This window comes from Peromyscus eremicus, chromosome 16_21 (assembly GCF_949786415.1).
Source record: "Peromyscus eremicus chromosome 16_21, PerEre_H2_v1, whole genome shotgun sequence".
Classification (NCBI taxonomy): domain Eukaryota; kingdom Metazoa; phylum Chordata; class Mammalia; order Rodentia; family Cricetidae; genus Peromyscus; species Peromyscus eremicus.
The window spans coordinates 48,550,502-48,564,448 of record NC_081432.1 but is presented as its reverse complement, the minus strand read 5'-3'; the positions used below and the strand labels follow the sequence as shown (position 1 = coordinate 48,564,448).

Here is a 13,947-nt window from a genome sequence, read left to right as displayed (position 1 = left end):
ATATAATGAAAATGTATCAATAATTATGCACTTAAAAATCCTTTACTATTTCAGTTACCTTTGTCAGAGTATGTTTTAAGTATAAAACAGAAAGATATTACACTAATAAGTAGTAAAATCTTAGTTAAATTTACCTTATTAGTGGCTGGTGTAGTGCAACCAATGATGCATGGACTGTAACGGATACAACAGAAAGGTGGAAATAATCAAACATAACATTCACATGATGATGAAGTCCTCTATAGAGGCTATAGTGCAGCTTCAATGTTCGACTACTTATTAGTTGTAAGGCGTTCAGGTCATCGGCCCTATAAAAAAGCGATAAATTTTCACGTAATTAGGGAATATTTAGTAAAGGCTAGTATTTTATAAATCATTTAAAACTATTTTTTAAAGTCTTAATTATTTAAGCTTACAATGAGAGTAATTTGCAAGCATCAAACTGATGAGGCAGCCATATAAAAACAGCCAGATTCACAGCTTTTTAACAGTATAATCTGATTGGGCTGTTTTCACTAACATACCTATAAAAACAAGTTCTTTTTGATAGTCCAATAATTAATAGTCATCTTAACTTTTACTTCAGGGAGAATTCTATTTCTTACAAGGTCAAATCCTACTATAATAAATCTCCCAAAGTATGTCAAATTATTTTTACTGCACAAAATTTTAAGTGTTGCTTAGTGACCCTTAACATTTATTAAATGTTTAGGGAGACCCTGTCTCATAAATAAACCACTTCTTAGTCTGTAAAGATACTTTTATTATATAGTCTGTCATATTACACACACAAAAACCCTACAAAAAGGTCATGAAAATTATATCCAGAGGACCTTGGTAAACAAGTGGTATACGACTGCTTGGTATTACACAGTCAAGAAGTATTTTGAATTGCTGTGGGATATTCTGTATGGCAAATGTGTTGCTAATTAGTCAATAAATAAAACACTGATTGGCCATTGGCTAGGCAGGAAGTGTAGGCGGGACAAGGAGGAGAATAAAGCTGGGAAGTGGAAGGCTGAGTCAGAGAGACACTGCCAGCCACCATGATGAGAAACAGCATGTGAAGATGCCAGTAAGCCACGAGCCATGTGGCAAGGTATAGATTTATAGAAATGGATTAATTTAAGCTGTAAGAACAGTTAGCAAAAAGCCTGCCACGGCCATACAGTTTGTAACCAATATAAGTCTCTGTGTTTACTTGGTCGGGTTTGAGCGGCTGTGGGACTGGCAGGTGAGAGAGATTTGTCCTGACTGTGGGCCAGGCAGGAAAACTCAAGCTACATTGAATACTTGCTTAAAACGAAGAAAAAGTTCTCAAAAATACCATCCTTGTCTTAAACAAATAAAAGCACAATGTGTGACTATGTCTAGATGTGTGGGCAAGTTCTGGGTAACTGGTATCTCAGAAACTTTGAGGGTTAGAATTGAACTAGAAATGCCCATTACATGTGTCACCAGTCTTGACCATTCTGAGTATCAATGCAGTCCCACCTAGAGAAACTGTAACTCATGCCAAGAAAAATTCACTAATGACCAATGGAAGAGAAATCAGTTTAAGTGCCTTGTGGTAGTGTTACTATAGCAACTGTACAATTATTAGAGTCTAGGGAAAAAGTTCATAATTTTTCACCTTATCATTTCACTTCCTGGAGCATGGGTATGGAAGAGTAGCCCCAGCTTTCTCAATAGACTTTCTCAGAAAAAATACAAGCACTTTATAATAGGCAAGAATGGAGTAGAGGTTCCAAAAAACAAAATGGGAGTACATAACACATAAAGCCGTAAGATCTAAAGATGTTTAACTCTCCAAACAGCCAGCCTACTTACGAATAGTCTCCATCTGTGAAATGTAGATCCAAGGATAACAGAAAATTTATTTCTTCAAGAGTTTCCTCAATCTAAAGAGAAATTTATAAGATGCCTAGTATTTATAAATGTTACAAATATGCATTGAAGTCTCACAGTAAATAGAAATGAAGAGATGTTTACCTTTCTTTCATCCAACAACATTTTAACTTTGAAGATCATAACATCATTTAAAACAACTTCTTCATTTTTATATAGGATCTGAAACGTTTTGCTGCAAACCAGAGCATCATGAACTGAAGCTGGAAAGGCTAATGTCATGCCTACAACAGATGAGATATACAAACGAGGTAAAAGACAAACAGGACAAGTACTTACATACTAGGTTGAAGTACTATAATTTGATGTCACCCCACTGTCATTACCATTTCATATCGAAGTGTTAACACATTTCTGAAAACTTAACTAATTTCTGATAAAAACTACACCATAACCATCATGAAAATTCTTGTACAGACTTTACTTGAAAAGCAAGTGAGAAAAATCTTAGATATTTTAGAGTGAACACTGATCTGTTAAACACAGAAAAGGGGCAACTGAGATTTTCACAACTGAAGTAAAAAGAAGTATTTTTGCTTTTGTTACTGGGACAGAAGACTCCAGACCTCTGTGATCTCAGATTTCTTTTGCTAAGGTGACTCATGATGGTGCTGCCACACCACCATGAAGACAGACCATGTGATCAGAGAACTGGTTTTCAGCCACAGGAAGGAAGATTACTATCTAGGCAGGGGGAAAAGGCTGGAGATTTGAAATTACGCTGGGGGATAATTCAATCAACTGTGTATACCTAATAACATATCAATAGAAACTCTGGACACAGAACTTTGGGTGTGCTTCCCTGGCTTGTAATACTGCAAATTCTTATCTACACAGGTTGGGCATGTGAGTGGTGGTAATGTATCTTGGTTTTACAGGAAGAAAACAATGGAGGCTTACATATGGGACTTTACATATTCAGTCCTACATATTTCTCTAAACACTTTTAAAGTTATTGATTTATTGGTTTACTTATTTGGTGTGTCTGTATGTTTACTCTTGTGTGTGTGCACGTGTCACAGTGCATGTGTGGTTGTCAGAGGACAACTTGAGGGAGTTGTTTCTCTCTTCCCATGATGTGGGTTCCAGGGATTCAACCAAGTCACTAAATTTGGTGGCAAGATCCTTTAACCACTGAGCCATCTTGCTGGCCTACATTTCTTTTTTTGACTGGCTGTGATGGGACACACACAATGAATTTAGAATAATAAAGCTATACTAAGTATGCACATGCTTGAACTGAGTGAATTCTTCTAGTGAATTATCAAAATTAGCAAACAGCTGGAGCTCCAAATTTGAACTCAGTTGGTTAGAAGTGAAGGCTGCTGCTGGCCACTGAACTTGTGACTGGTATCTGAAGGAGGGCTGTCTTCTTAACCTATGCAATCTGGTTTGCCTCCAGAAACAGTAACAGATGAGAAACTGTGTCCAGACGGCTCAAGAAAGACTTCCATATGTGTAAGGTGATGGAGAGAACGTGGCGGCGGCAGCGGCTTAGCACTCTACTCTGATCAAAGGAGGGTGAGGACATTCTGAAATGATCTCCTGGCGTAAATTCTTCATCAAGGTGAGAAGGACTCAGATGGTCACATTAGGGGGTGAGTGACATAAAGGGAAGCCCAGCAAGACAAAGAATGCATTCTGGGAAAGAAGGTAGAGTGACAGATTGGGACATGTGAAGGGGTGACCAAAGAGAAAATAAGCAATGGATCACTGGAACAAGATTTCTGTAAGGGAAGTTATATGCACGCCCTGACAAGTTCCTCACACTCATAGGTTGGCAAAGCACTAATGCTTCGTAAGAAATGATCTTAGGCTGCTCAGCTGAGTCACCGGAAAGGACCCTCTCCAACCTGCTGAACTGCCTGCAGACTGTGCAGTGTGCTCCAGGTTCCCCAGCTTCTGTGAGCTGTCGCTGGTTTTTGTGGCTATTTCCTCTCCTATATGTTCCTTTGTATGTGTGTATTTGTTGTGAACATGCGTGTGGGGGGGGGGGCGGGGGTAAGGATTGGGAGTATGTATGAAGGTTAGAAGTTGCTCTTCAGTGTCTTTATCAATCACTTTTCACCGGATTTTTTGGGATGGGGCCTCTCACTGAATTGAGGGCTCACCAATTCAGCTAGACTGGCTTGCCAGTGAGCTCCTAAATTCTGTCTTTCTCCCTTGTGCTAGGATTACAGGCAAGTGCTGCCATGCTCACCTTTGGATGGGGATGCTGAGCTTCAAACTCAAGCCTTCATGCTCACATGGCACGTACCTCACAAACTGAGCCATCTCTCTAGCCCCTTTCTACACTCTGCCACCAGGACTGGGCCGTCCCGTTCCTTAGTTCCTTACCGATGCTTTCAGATACCGTCTCCCTTTAAGAATCACCACTATTAACAACGTTGAGTTTCCTGTCATTAGACAACTGTATACCACTGACCACCCCACTCTTGTAGTCACCAAGAACCTAATTTCTTAAAGATTTTATTTAATTCAGAATTATTCCCTTCAAAACTACCTTATATATTATCCTTATGAATAGCAATACAAGTAAATCCTGCACCACCAACTTTGTAGGTGCTTTTCCTCTTTGTGTGTTCCTGCCCCACAGCCTTCTGCTGTGGGATAATGCTTTTGTATACTGATTTAATAAAACGCTGACTGGCCAGTAGCCAGGCAGGAAGTATAGGCGGGATAAGCAGACAAGGAGAATTCTGGGAAGAGGAAGGCTTAGTCAGGAGACGCCAGCCCGCCATCTAGGGAGCAGCATGTTAACGGCACACAAGTAAAGCCACAGAATACGTGAGGATACATAGATTAACAGAAATGGATTGAGTTTAAACGTAAGAGCTAGTCAGTAGTTAGCCTGAGCTAATGGCCGAGCAGTTTTAATTAATATAAACCTCTGTGTGTTTACTTGGGTCTGAGTGGCTGAGGACCAGGTAGAACACAGGAAAACTACAGCCTTCCTTAGCTCTTCTTTCCTATGGTCATTTTTCCATTACTTCTGACTGCAATTCCTCTGCAGGGCAGACTTGAATCAACTTCTTGTTATAACTACACCTATCTTCCCAGCTTACTTCCTCAGATAACAAGGTCTAACAATCCTTGGGGCCATTTAAGAGTAATTCTATGACTCCTGGGCCTCTTCTGTTCTCTCCATTTTCCTCCAAGTGCCCACTTTACTTCTTACCACATTTTAAATTCTGATTTATCATTATCACACCCTTTACATACATACAGCCTATTAAGAGAATCTAGGAACAGCAACATGTGCCAAGAACACCGTGACTCTCAAAGCTAAAGTAAAAGGAATGACAATTCTAGTCTAGCCTGGGCAATTCAATGCGACTGCTTCAAAACACAAAAACCAACCAACCAACTAACCAACCATCAAACATCCTAATGTGTGTATGTGTATGAATATATGAACACATATATATGAATGATATGTGTGTGGGTATGTGTGTGGCTATATACTACCTTGCTTTAATATACTGGCTTATATATCTCACTTTTGCTAAATCCAGCTCTTTTCCCAATCCATACTTATATCTACAAGTCATATGTGCCTGGGAACAGTATACAACTCTTTGGACTGGCTGTGCTTTACATTCATGACTACTTATCTCAAGTGGCCCTTAGTGTCACCTAGCATTCATGTTACTTATGAACCTGTTTGTTACTCACATTGCTAGGTGACTACTTCACAATTTATTTTCTCTCCCCAATTCTACCCTTCAATTTCTGATAATATTGGTTCTTATTTCATGAAATAACAATATCTACAACAACAATAATAATAATCTACCAGAGAATTTCTATAAGCTCCACTACCATATCTACCTGTAGATGATCCTAAACAAACTTATTATTTCTCTGTTTCCTTTTTTGGCAAACAGCTCAAGTTCTTGGCATTTAGTATATTTATTTAATTCATACCCTCCCCTTCTTCCCTATTCAGCCTGTTACAGCCAGAATTTTAGATGGCCCACTGATTCTCACTTCCTGGTGTCCATATTCTCGTATAAATTCTTCCCTCAAAGTTATCAGGATTAATGTTTGTGAATAGAGCAAAAGAAATGGTATAACTTGTGTAAACACAGCAGAAGTAGTTGACTTTAACTCATGGGAGACTCTGAACCAGAGGTATGGGGCTAAATTCCTGAGACACAGAAACTGTGATAATGTGGTATTTAAAACTAAGTTGGGTGGCAAATTTTTACACAGCAAGAATTAATTCACATTCCAGGTAGTCTTTGACCCATGCAACTGTGCATCAAGACCAATGAATTCTGAACTATTAAATCCAATGGAAATATTCTCAAATCTCATTTACTTGTCAGCATCTGCTACAGTTATAATTTGTCTCAGTCTTGAACACTTCTTAATTTGCCTTTCTGGATAACAGACTCTTGTAGTGTTCTTCTGAGAAATTATTCCACTCCTAAGCTACTAGCTAATCTGCTACAGTTTCACAGACACTGGAAGAAGACACAAGACAAAAGATTTTATAACTCCCAGCACAGACAGTAGCTGTATACCTCACGTCCCCAAGTCCCATGGGAGGGATGGGGAGACTGCCGAGAGCCGTCACAGGTGCCACGAGTTTTTGGTTGCTTCAGTCTTTACCAGAAGAGATATGTAACCCTGTCAAACCTTTGCATCAGCAGGAGGCATTCTCATTATCAGACTAGACAGTAAAAAAGTTTACCCCATGCTGCAAACTAAGACTTTATAGCTTCCAAAGCTGTCCAAGAGAATTTTTTTAAGTCTGTAATAGGCTTTCCAGATATCTCTGGTCACAAGATGTACAGAAGCAAGAGGAAGCACAAAAAACAAAAACAAAAACAAATTTTTATGCACAGGTCAAATATTAAGATTCTTCACAATTCTTGACATTAGGACACTGACTAAACCAATAAAACAGATCTCCAGGAAACTGGGAAGCCAGCTCATGGGCAAAATATGTGCTATGCAAGCATGAGGACTTGATTTTGGATTCCCTACCACCCACATAAAAACCAGGTATGGTGGTAGTCACCTATAAGCACAGCTCTGGTGGGGGACAGAGACAGGAGGATATCCAGAACTTACTGGTTAGTGAGCTTTTGGTTCAGGGATGTTTCAAAAAAAAAAAAAAATGGTGGGGGACAGAAAGAGGAAGACCCAATGTCAACCCCTCCCCCACAACATGCACACTACAGCTACAAATACTATCAAGAGTTTCTTAGCAATCTAAAATGAATCTCAAAGAGATATGTTCCAAGCTCTTACAATATCAAATTACTCCCTTCCTTCTTACAGTCATGGTTAAATCTAAATTAAACTTTTAAGCATGCAAGCTAGAAACCAAAACACTCTATCTGCATTGTTCTTAGAGGAAAAATGGGGAAAATACCAACCCTTTCACCAGTAAAAAGAACATCAGTTAAAGGTTTTCATGTCTTTTACTAGGTCTCAAAGCTCAAAGTCCTTTACAATTTCAGGTGGAAAGATATTTATCACAAATGGACAGAGTTGTGTTTTATATGTGTGTGTGTGTGTGTGTGTGTGTGTGTGTGTGTGTGTATTACTTTCTAAAATTTGACTTTAAACTAGCATTTTAACCCTGCACTCCTGTGGGTATGGTGTAGTAGCACGTAACTAGTATTCAGTGGTCAAACCAAGGTAGTCAGCCTTGGTGACCAGCACTCAGCTCTACTTTCATTTTATGCTTTTTACACTACATTCACAAAATGACTTAGAAATAGGCCATATACTCTCGCTCTGAATCAGAAACAACTTTTCAACATGCTAAAATAAAAACACCTCCATTAGGCCAAGAATCACACAGTCCTTTAGTTTTAGATTGAGCACTGTTATCTTAAACACAATAGACATTTCATGAGTCTATTTGAATAAATTACCATCTAACTTCTTAATTTAGTGACCTATTTTCTTGTTCAAGTGACTATTTGCATTTTGCTGATCAGCTATTTTCCAACACACCCAAGACTCTAGTTTTAGACAGTTCAGATGTGGAAACTTAGTAGTTACATTAACTTACATCTTAGTACTATCACTATCTATCTACATTTTCACTTCTTCAGCTAAACAAGTAGCTTTGATATCTCTTACTGTACTCTGTGAACAGGTGAGCTTTTATTCAACCTCACCTTACTGTCCCTAGTATTACAAAGTAAAACAGCAGCATAAGCAAGCACCATGCCTGTCCTGAGTTGACAGCACAGTTTGGACACAAATAGTCAGGCAAGTAATTTCAGTCTTTCCTTGACAGAATGAAACTGCTCAAATGGGAGCAAGCAGAACAGAAGCCTGAAATGCCAAATGAACTTAAAAGTTTCATCATCCACAATACCCGATGAATTTTCTACTCATGGCTGTTGAGACTAATCAGTTATCAGTTACAGTAAATAATTAGAGACATGATATGAATTGCCTCCAGTTACTTATTTCCTTAAATTATTTTTAAAGTGCTGTTCTTTATTGTGTTTGATATTGGGTTATTACAATTTTATTTCTGGGGAAAAAAGTGAGTTTTCCCAGGGTGCATAAAAGGAAGCTAGTCTCTGCTTTGGTCTACCTACATTGTTTACTATTTGAGAGTGGCATGTCTAAATCAACAGTTAAACCACAGCTATGTGTGCCTGTCTATCTATCTACCTACTTGACTAGATCAATTCTCAAATAACTGGACCTTCCTGAATTGTCTTCTAGAAACTTAGGCTGTTTTTTCATGCTTGACACTCATTTCAGTTGAATAAATCCCTGTCCTCTTATGCTATAACAAAACCCACAAATGCGCGGACAAGTTTTCAACCTATAAATCCAACCAAAAGCACATTTATTACCGTCATATGAACCAGGAAAAAGTAGCGGAAAGAGAAAATTTGAAAAAGAGGTAGGAATGTAAATATTTTTGAACTAACTGACCTTTTAGCTATTTGCCTGTATGTGGACAAAAACATCTATCAGAAGAGCTGGGGAAATTGCTCAGCACCTAAGCGCTCACTTTCTTACTGACATGAAAAGTAGCTTTTGCTCCAATGTTCAGGACATAAATCACTCTCAGTGGTCCAGAAAGGTTGAATGGCACATCAGTTCTGACACTCCAACTATTGAATCGGAAGACCCCTAACAAGATTTATAATTCTGATTTACTGTCAATCAAGATGATGGATGCCATTACTATTTTTGATTAGGGACAGAAAAGGATACTCTTGGCAGGAATATATATAACGGAATATAATACAAATAGTAGTCAGCAAGGCACTTAAGACCTACTAGAGTAGGAAAAGTAATCATGAGCTATTGCTAAATCTTTTGGTAATTTATTTCTCATGCTTTTCTTAGTCCTTAACTTATCAGCCAAGAAGCAGAAGCAGAGAAATGTTCTATAAAGTTTAGGTCCAGATGACATATAAGAAGTTATAGCAATCATAATGCAATTTTCAACACATCAACCAGATGTAATACTTTGACATCTAATTCTATCATCTAGATCAATCTAAATACATAAAGTTTTGCTTCAAATACTAGATGTCCATTTAACATTGACTCTACTGCCTACTGATTCTGGCATCCATAATGTTTCTTATCTTAGAATTACTACTAACCATAACTAGAATTTCTAGTCCTCCCAGGGAGTTGTTTAGAACCCAACAAAAATTAGGTAGAAGTAATTCCTTGAATTACTAAACAGGTTTTAATTGGAACAAGTTTTAATCTCTTAAATATGAAATTTGCTTCTTCCCCCAAACAAATCATACCTAACATGAACAAAGAGCTATTTCTGCTTGATACAGTGACACTATATAATAAACATACTGGGTTTGCTCTTTCTACTACATTCCATTCTGGCAATTCACACAGTAATTTTGTTAGGAATCCACAACTTATCTAGTTTTGTATATGTTCTACCATTTTCTCATCTTTCGAGAATTCTTATCTTTCCCTTATCCCCAATCAGTATTTTTTGGATTAACTAAATGATCTTATACCCAAATATTTGAAAAAAACAATGTTTTTAAATTAATTCCAAATTAGAATGACTACAATACAAAAATGTTAGCTCAGCATAAATTAATTCACTCTCAAAGGAAAAAAAAAATCTCATGTCCTTGTGAGGAAAATATCAACTGTAAAGAATATTTACAATTGTCACATTTCTTACCTGTAAACAGTATTATATTATACTAATATATAATATATACTGATAAAATATAGATATATAATATATGATGTTATAGAAATATATTGTTTTTACATATATTTATAATATACTATATATCAATATTTATATATATTTATATATCATACTATATATCAATATATTGTTATTTTTATTTGTATATTACGTATTAATAGAGTATATTACTATTTACATCTATTAACATTACATTTACATTTTTACATTATATTAGTTCTTGAGATTATGAGTACTGCATTTATGATTTCTATCCCCAATTCATCCTGTGTGTCCCCAACTCCCTCTCAATTTCATAACTCTTCAATTATTATTCCACACACCATCCACACACATAAATAAAAATACAAAATTTTGCCTTAGTTCTCTGCAAATTTCATTCTAATACAGTAACTGATTCTATTTAAGAAATTCAATTTTTAAAAGCAGTTAACTTTAGTTGGCCTTTTTGAATTTACATAAACTTTACTGCCAGCTGGAAAAGTATTTCACAAACTCAAGTCTAAGGTTTTTGCAATGCAACCTCAAGAGATAAGAGAGCAAGACATGCCACCTGTTAGACTTAGGGAAGCTCACCAAGGAGCACCAAGTGTGTGTGGAAATCCTCAGGGCTCTACTACCTGTTTCTTTGAACTCAGCCTTGAACGGCCGAGCCGTCTCTCCAGCCCCTCTGTTTCTTGAAGGTAAACTTACAAAAGGCTTTGTTATGACAATAAGCGTGTATATATATATATGAGATACATGCTAGGTCAAGAAGAAAACAGTCTTTTTCTTTTTTAAGACAACAAAGCTATTTTTCTTTTGTGATCATAATAGGCTCCCTGACTATCTTGATAATCCTTTGAAAGACAAACTCCTATTAAATACAATAACACAATTCATTAAATTTAACACAAACTAGTATGTTAATATCTACAGTATGATAAAAAAATGACTCTAACAATTCTAATTTCCAGTAAATTGCTTTTATGATCAGCATAACTGTAGGTTTGGTGTATTATTATTTTTATAACGCTTTGAAAATTACGATATCAGGTTTACATGACAACTCTTTAGAATTTTTTACTAACGGTTTCACTTCCTAATTACATGGAATAAAAACACATACAAATTGAGTATTTCTTATCCAGAAGGTTTTGAATTTTTTTAGGTTGTGGAATATCTGGATATAAATAATGTGCTGGGGATGAGACTCAAGTCTAAAGGCAAAATTCATATGTAGCTTATATATGAAGGGTGGAGATAATTTCACACAGCATTTTTAGTGTCCTCCTATAGCTGGGCATGATGATATGCAGCTGAAATACTAGTTCAAGAAGCTGAGTCATAAGGATGTAGAATTCAAAAGCATACTATAAAATTTCATTATATATAATAGTCCAGGAGTTCCAAATCAAGTTTATATATATTTTTATTGTGTACCCTTTTAAACCTCAACTTTCACAACTAATACTACACATATCTGTTTATTTTCATGGAATTTTATAAACATCTTATGTATCTATCTGTAAGAAATCAAGTAAAGCCTGTTTTACTGATTTCTTGAGAGGGAAATCATAATAATCCTATTTGGTAACTCATGCTTACAAATGGAAAAAGTAAAAGTAGTTATAAAATAGTATCACTGACCAGTATGTTACTTCAAATTCTTATTTTTAAGTTGAAAATATTCCTTTACTTACCTGTGGCATGTAACAAACTGGCCTCTACTCTGTGGGGAATTCTCGGTGGAATTTTCATTGATGCACGTATTTGGTAAAAACTAAAAGCAAAATAAATAAGGAAGTCATTTTAAAATATGTGTTCCTGTCTCTACAGTTTGTTTGTATTAAAATAAAAATTTGGCCTAGTTCTACTAGTTTCCCTATAACATTTCATACATCTAATTATGAAATATTAGCATAGCAAGAAACCAAGAGAAATGTAGCAAGTATAAAGATGAACAATAGAAACAGAAGCAAATATACATGGTAGCTTTTCCTTTACAGCAGCAAATGTGACAGTAACCTACAGGATTAGAAAGAATGTCATCAGTTATTTATTTTTAAGAAGATAATACAACTGGGCTGGCAAGAAGCCCAGTGGCTAAAGAAACTTGCTGCCACTCCTGGTCTGATGACTTAGGTTCAACCCTTACAACCTTCATGTAGGAAGGAGAGAACTGACTCCCAAAGGTTGTCCTTTGACTTCCTTATGCAAATGTGCACTTATGCATAATAAATGTTAAAAAAGAAAATAAAATGTTCTTAATTGTGAGTTTAAGAAAGACATTAGATTAATTTTAAATAGCTTTTCAAAACTGTCTTGACACATGCCTGCAATGTTAATGTGTAGGAATCGGGGAGCTGGGGCAGAAAAGATTGTAACTTTGAAGCCAGCCTGGACTTTGGAAGGCCCTTTTCTCAGAAAAACAAACAACAAAAATCCTTATATTATAAACTAGAAGGTACTATGCATACTATTGCAGGAGAAAAGAACTGAACAGTCTGATCCAGCTGTGAGTCCTGTAAGCTCCAATGATGACTTGCACAAGATCAGCTAGCTAAAATCCCAGCATCAACAGGGGAGGCACTCACCAAGTCAGTCCCACCTACAGCTAAAGAGTTATTGACAACTGATGCTTGTCGGGAGAGGGACAGTATCAGTGTTCACTAGGGATGAAACCTCTGAAAACAGTGTCTGTTTTCTAATGAAACAGAAGCAAAACACAGTATGGCCTTAGGAACACACTGGCTGTACTAATCTGACTTGGTGGGCTAAAAAAAAAGTACATGATGTTGGGAGAAAAGGTGGCAGTGGAGCGGGGAGTAGAAGACGAGTTGGGTAGATCCAAGGCACATTGTATACATGCATGAAATAATAAATTTATTATATAAAGAAATAAAACTTTCTATGAATACAGTATTTCCCAAAGTGAGGCAAACATTAAAACTCAAGGATAAGCTGGGTAGTTGGGTATGGTGGCACGCACCTCTAATCCCAGCACTCAGGAGGCAGAAGCAAGGAGATTTCTGTGAGTTCAAAGCCAGGCTAGTCTACATAGTGCTTTTCATGACAGCCAAGGATACACAGTGGTACCTAGCTTGGGGGTGGAGGTAGGGGAGGCAGTGGCACTGAAGGGGATAACACTGTGGTCATGCTCTCTGTAACCACAGGAAACAAAAACTCCCTAAGCAGTAGAAGTGGTTAGTTTTTAAGTAGTTATTTAGATGTATTTATTTTATGTGTAGGAGTGTTTTGCCTGCATACGTGTATGGGCACCACTGTGTGCAGTGAAGAACCCTCTGGAGTTACAGAGGGTTATGAATTGTCATTAGTGCTAGGAATTGAACTGTGATCCCCTGCAAGAGCAGTAAGTGTTCTTAACCCCTAGCCCAGTGGTTCTCAACTTTCCTAATGCTGCCACCCTTTGGTACAGTTCCTCATGTTCTGGTGACCCCCCCTGCCCCTGTCATAAAATTATTTCTGTTGCTACTTCATAACTGTAATTTTGCTACTGTTATGAATCATAATGTAAACATCTATGTTTTCCAATGGTCTTAGGTGACTGTGAAAAGGGTGTTTGACCCCTAAAGAGGTCACAACCCACAGGTTGAGAACCACTGCCCTAACACATCTCTTTAGCCTCTATTTTATTTTTTTGAGATAAGGTCTCACTATTTAGTCCTAGCTGGCCTGAATTCCATCTGTAAGCCAGGCTGGCCTTGAAGTCACAGAAATCCACCTGCTTTTGCCTTGCTAGTACTAGGATTAAAAGTGTGTTCCACAATACTCAGCTTTATTTTACTCTTAATTATGTGTTTATGTGTGTCTGTGCACATGCGTGTAGGTGTCCATGGAGGCCA

At 37.1% G+C, this 13,947-nt stretch overlaps 1 protein-coding gene across 6 annotated transcripts in view; it reads right to left on the bottom strand.

Moving 5' to 3' along the window:
• Fam135a (family with sequence similarity 135 member A) overlaps window positions 1-13,947 on the bottom strand; it is a 79,971-nt gene that overhangs the window by 41,424 nt on the left and 24,600 nt on the right. For all 6 annotated transcript variants that reach the window (XM_059282254.1, XM_059282253.1, XM_059282257.1 and 3 more), the window contains exons 5-8: window positions 11,785-11,864; window positions 1,993-2,132; window positions 1,831-1,901; window positions 135-308 (exon numbers count right to left, since the gene is read on the bottom strand). In XM_059282254.1, the coding sequence (XP_059138237.1) occupies window positions 135-308; window positions 1,831-1,901; window positions 1,993-2,132; window positions 11,785-11,864 (465 nt within the window). The remainder of the gene's footprint in view (window positions 1-134; window positions 309-1,830; window positions 1,902-1,992; window positions 2,133-11,784; window positions 11,865-13,947) is intronic.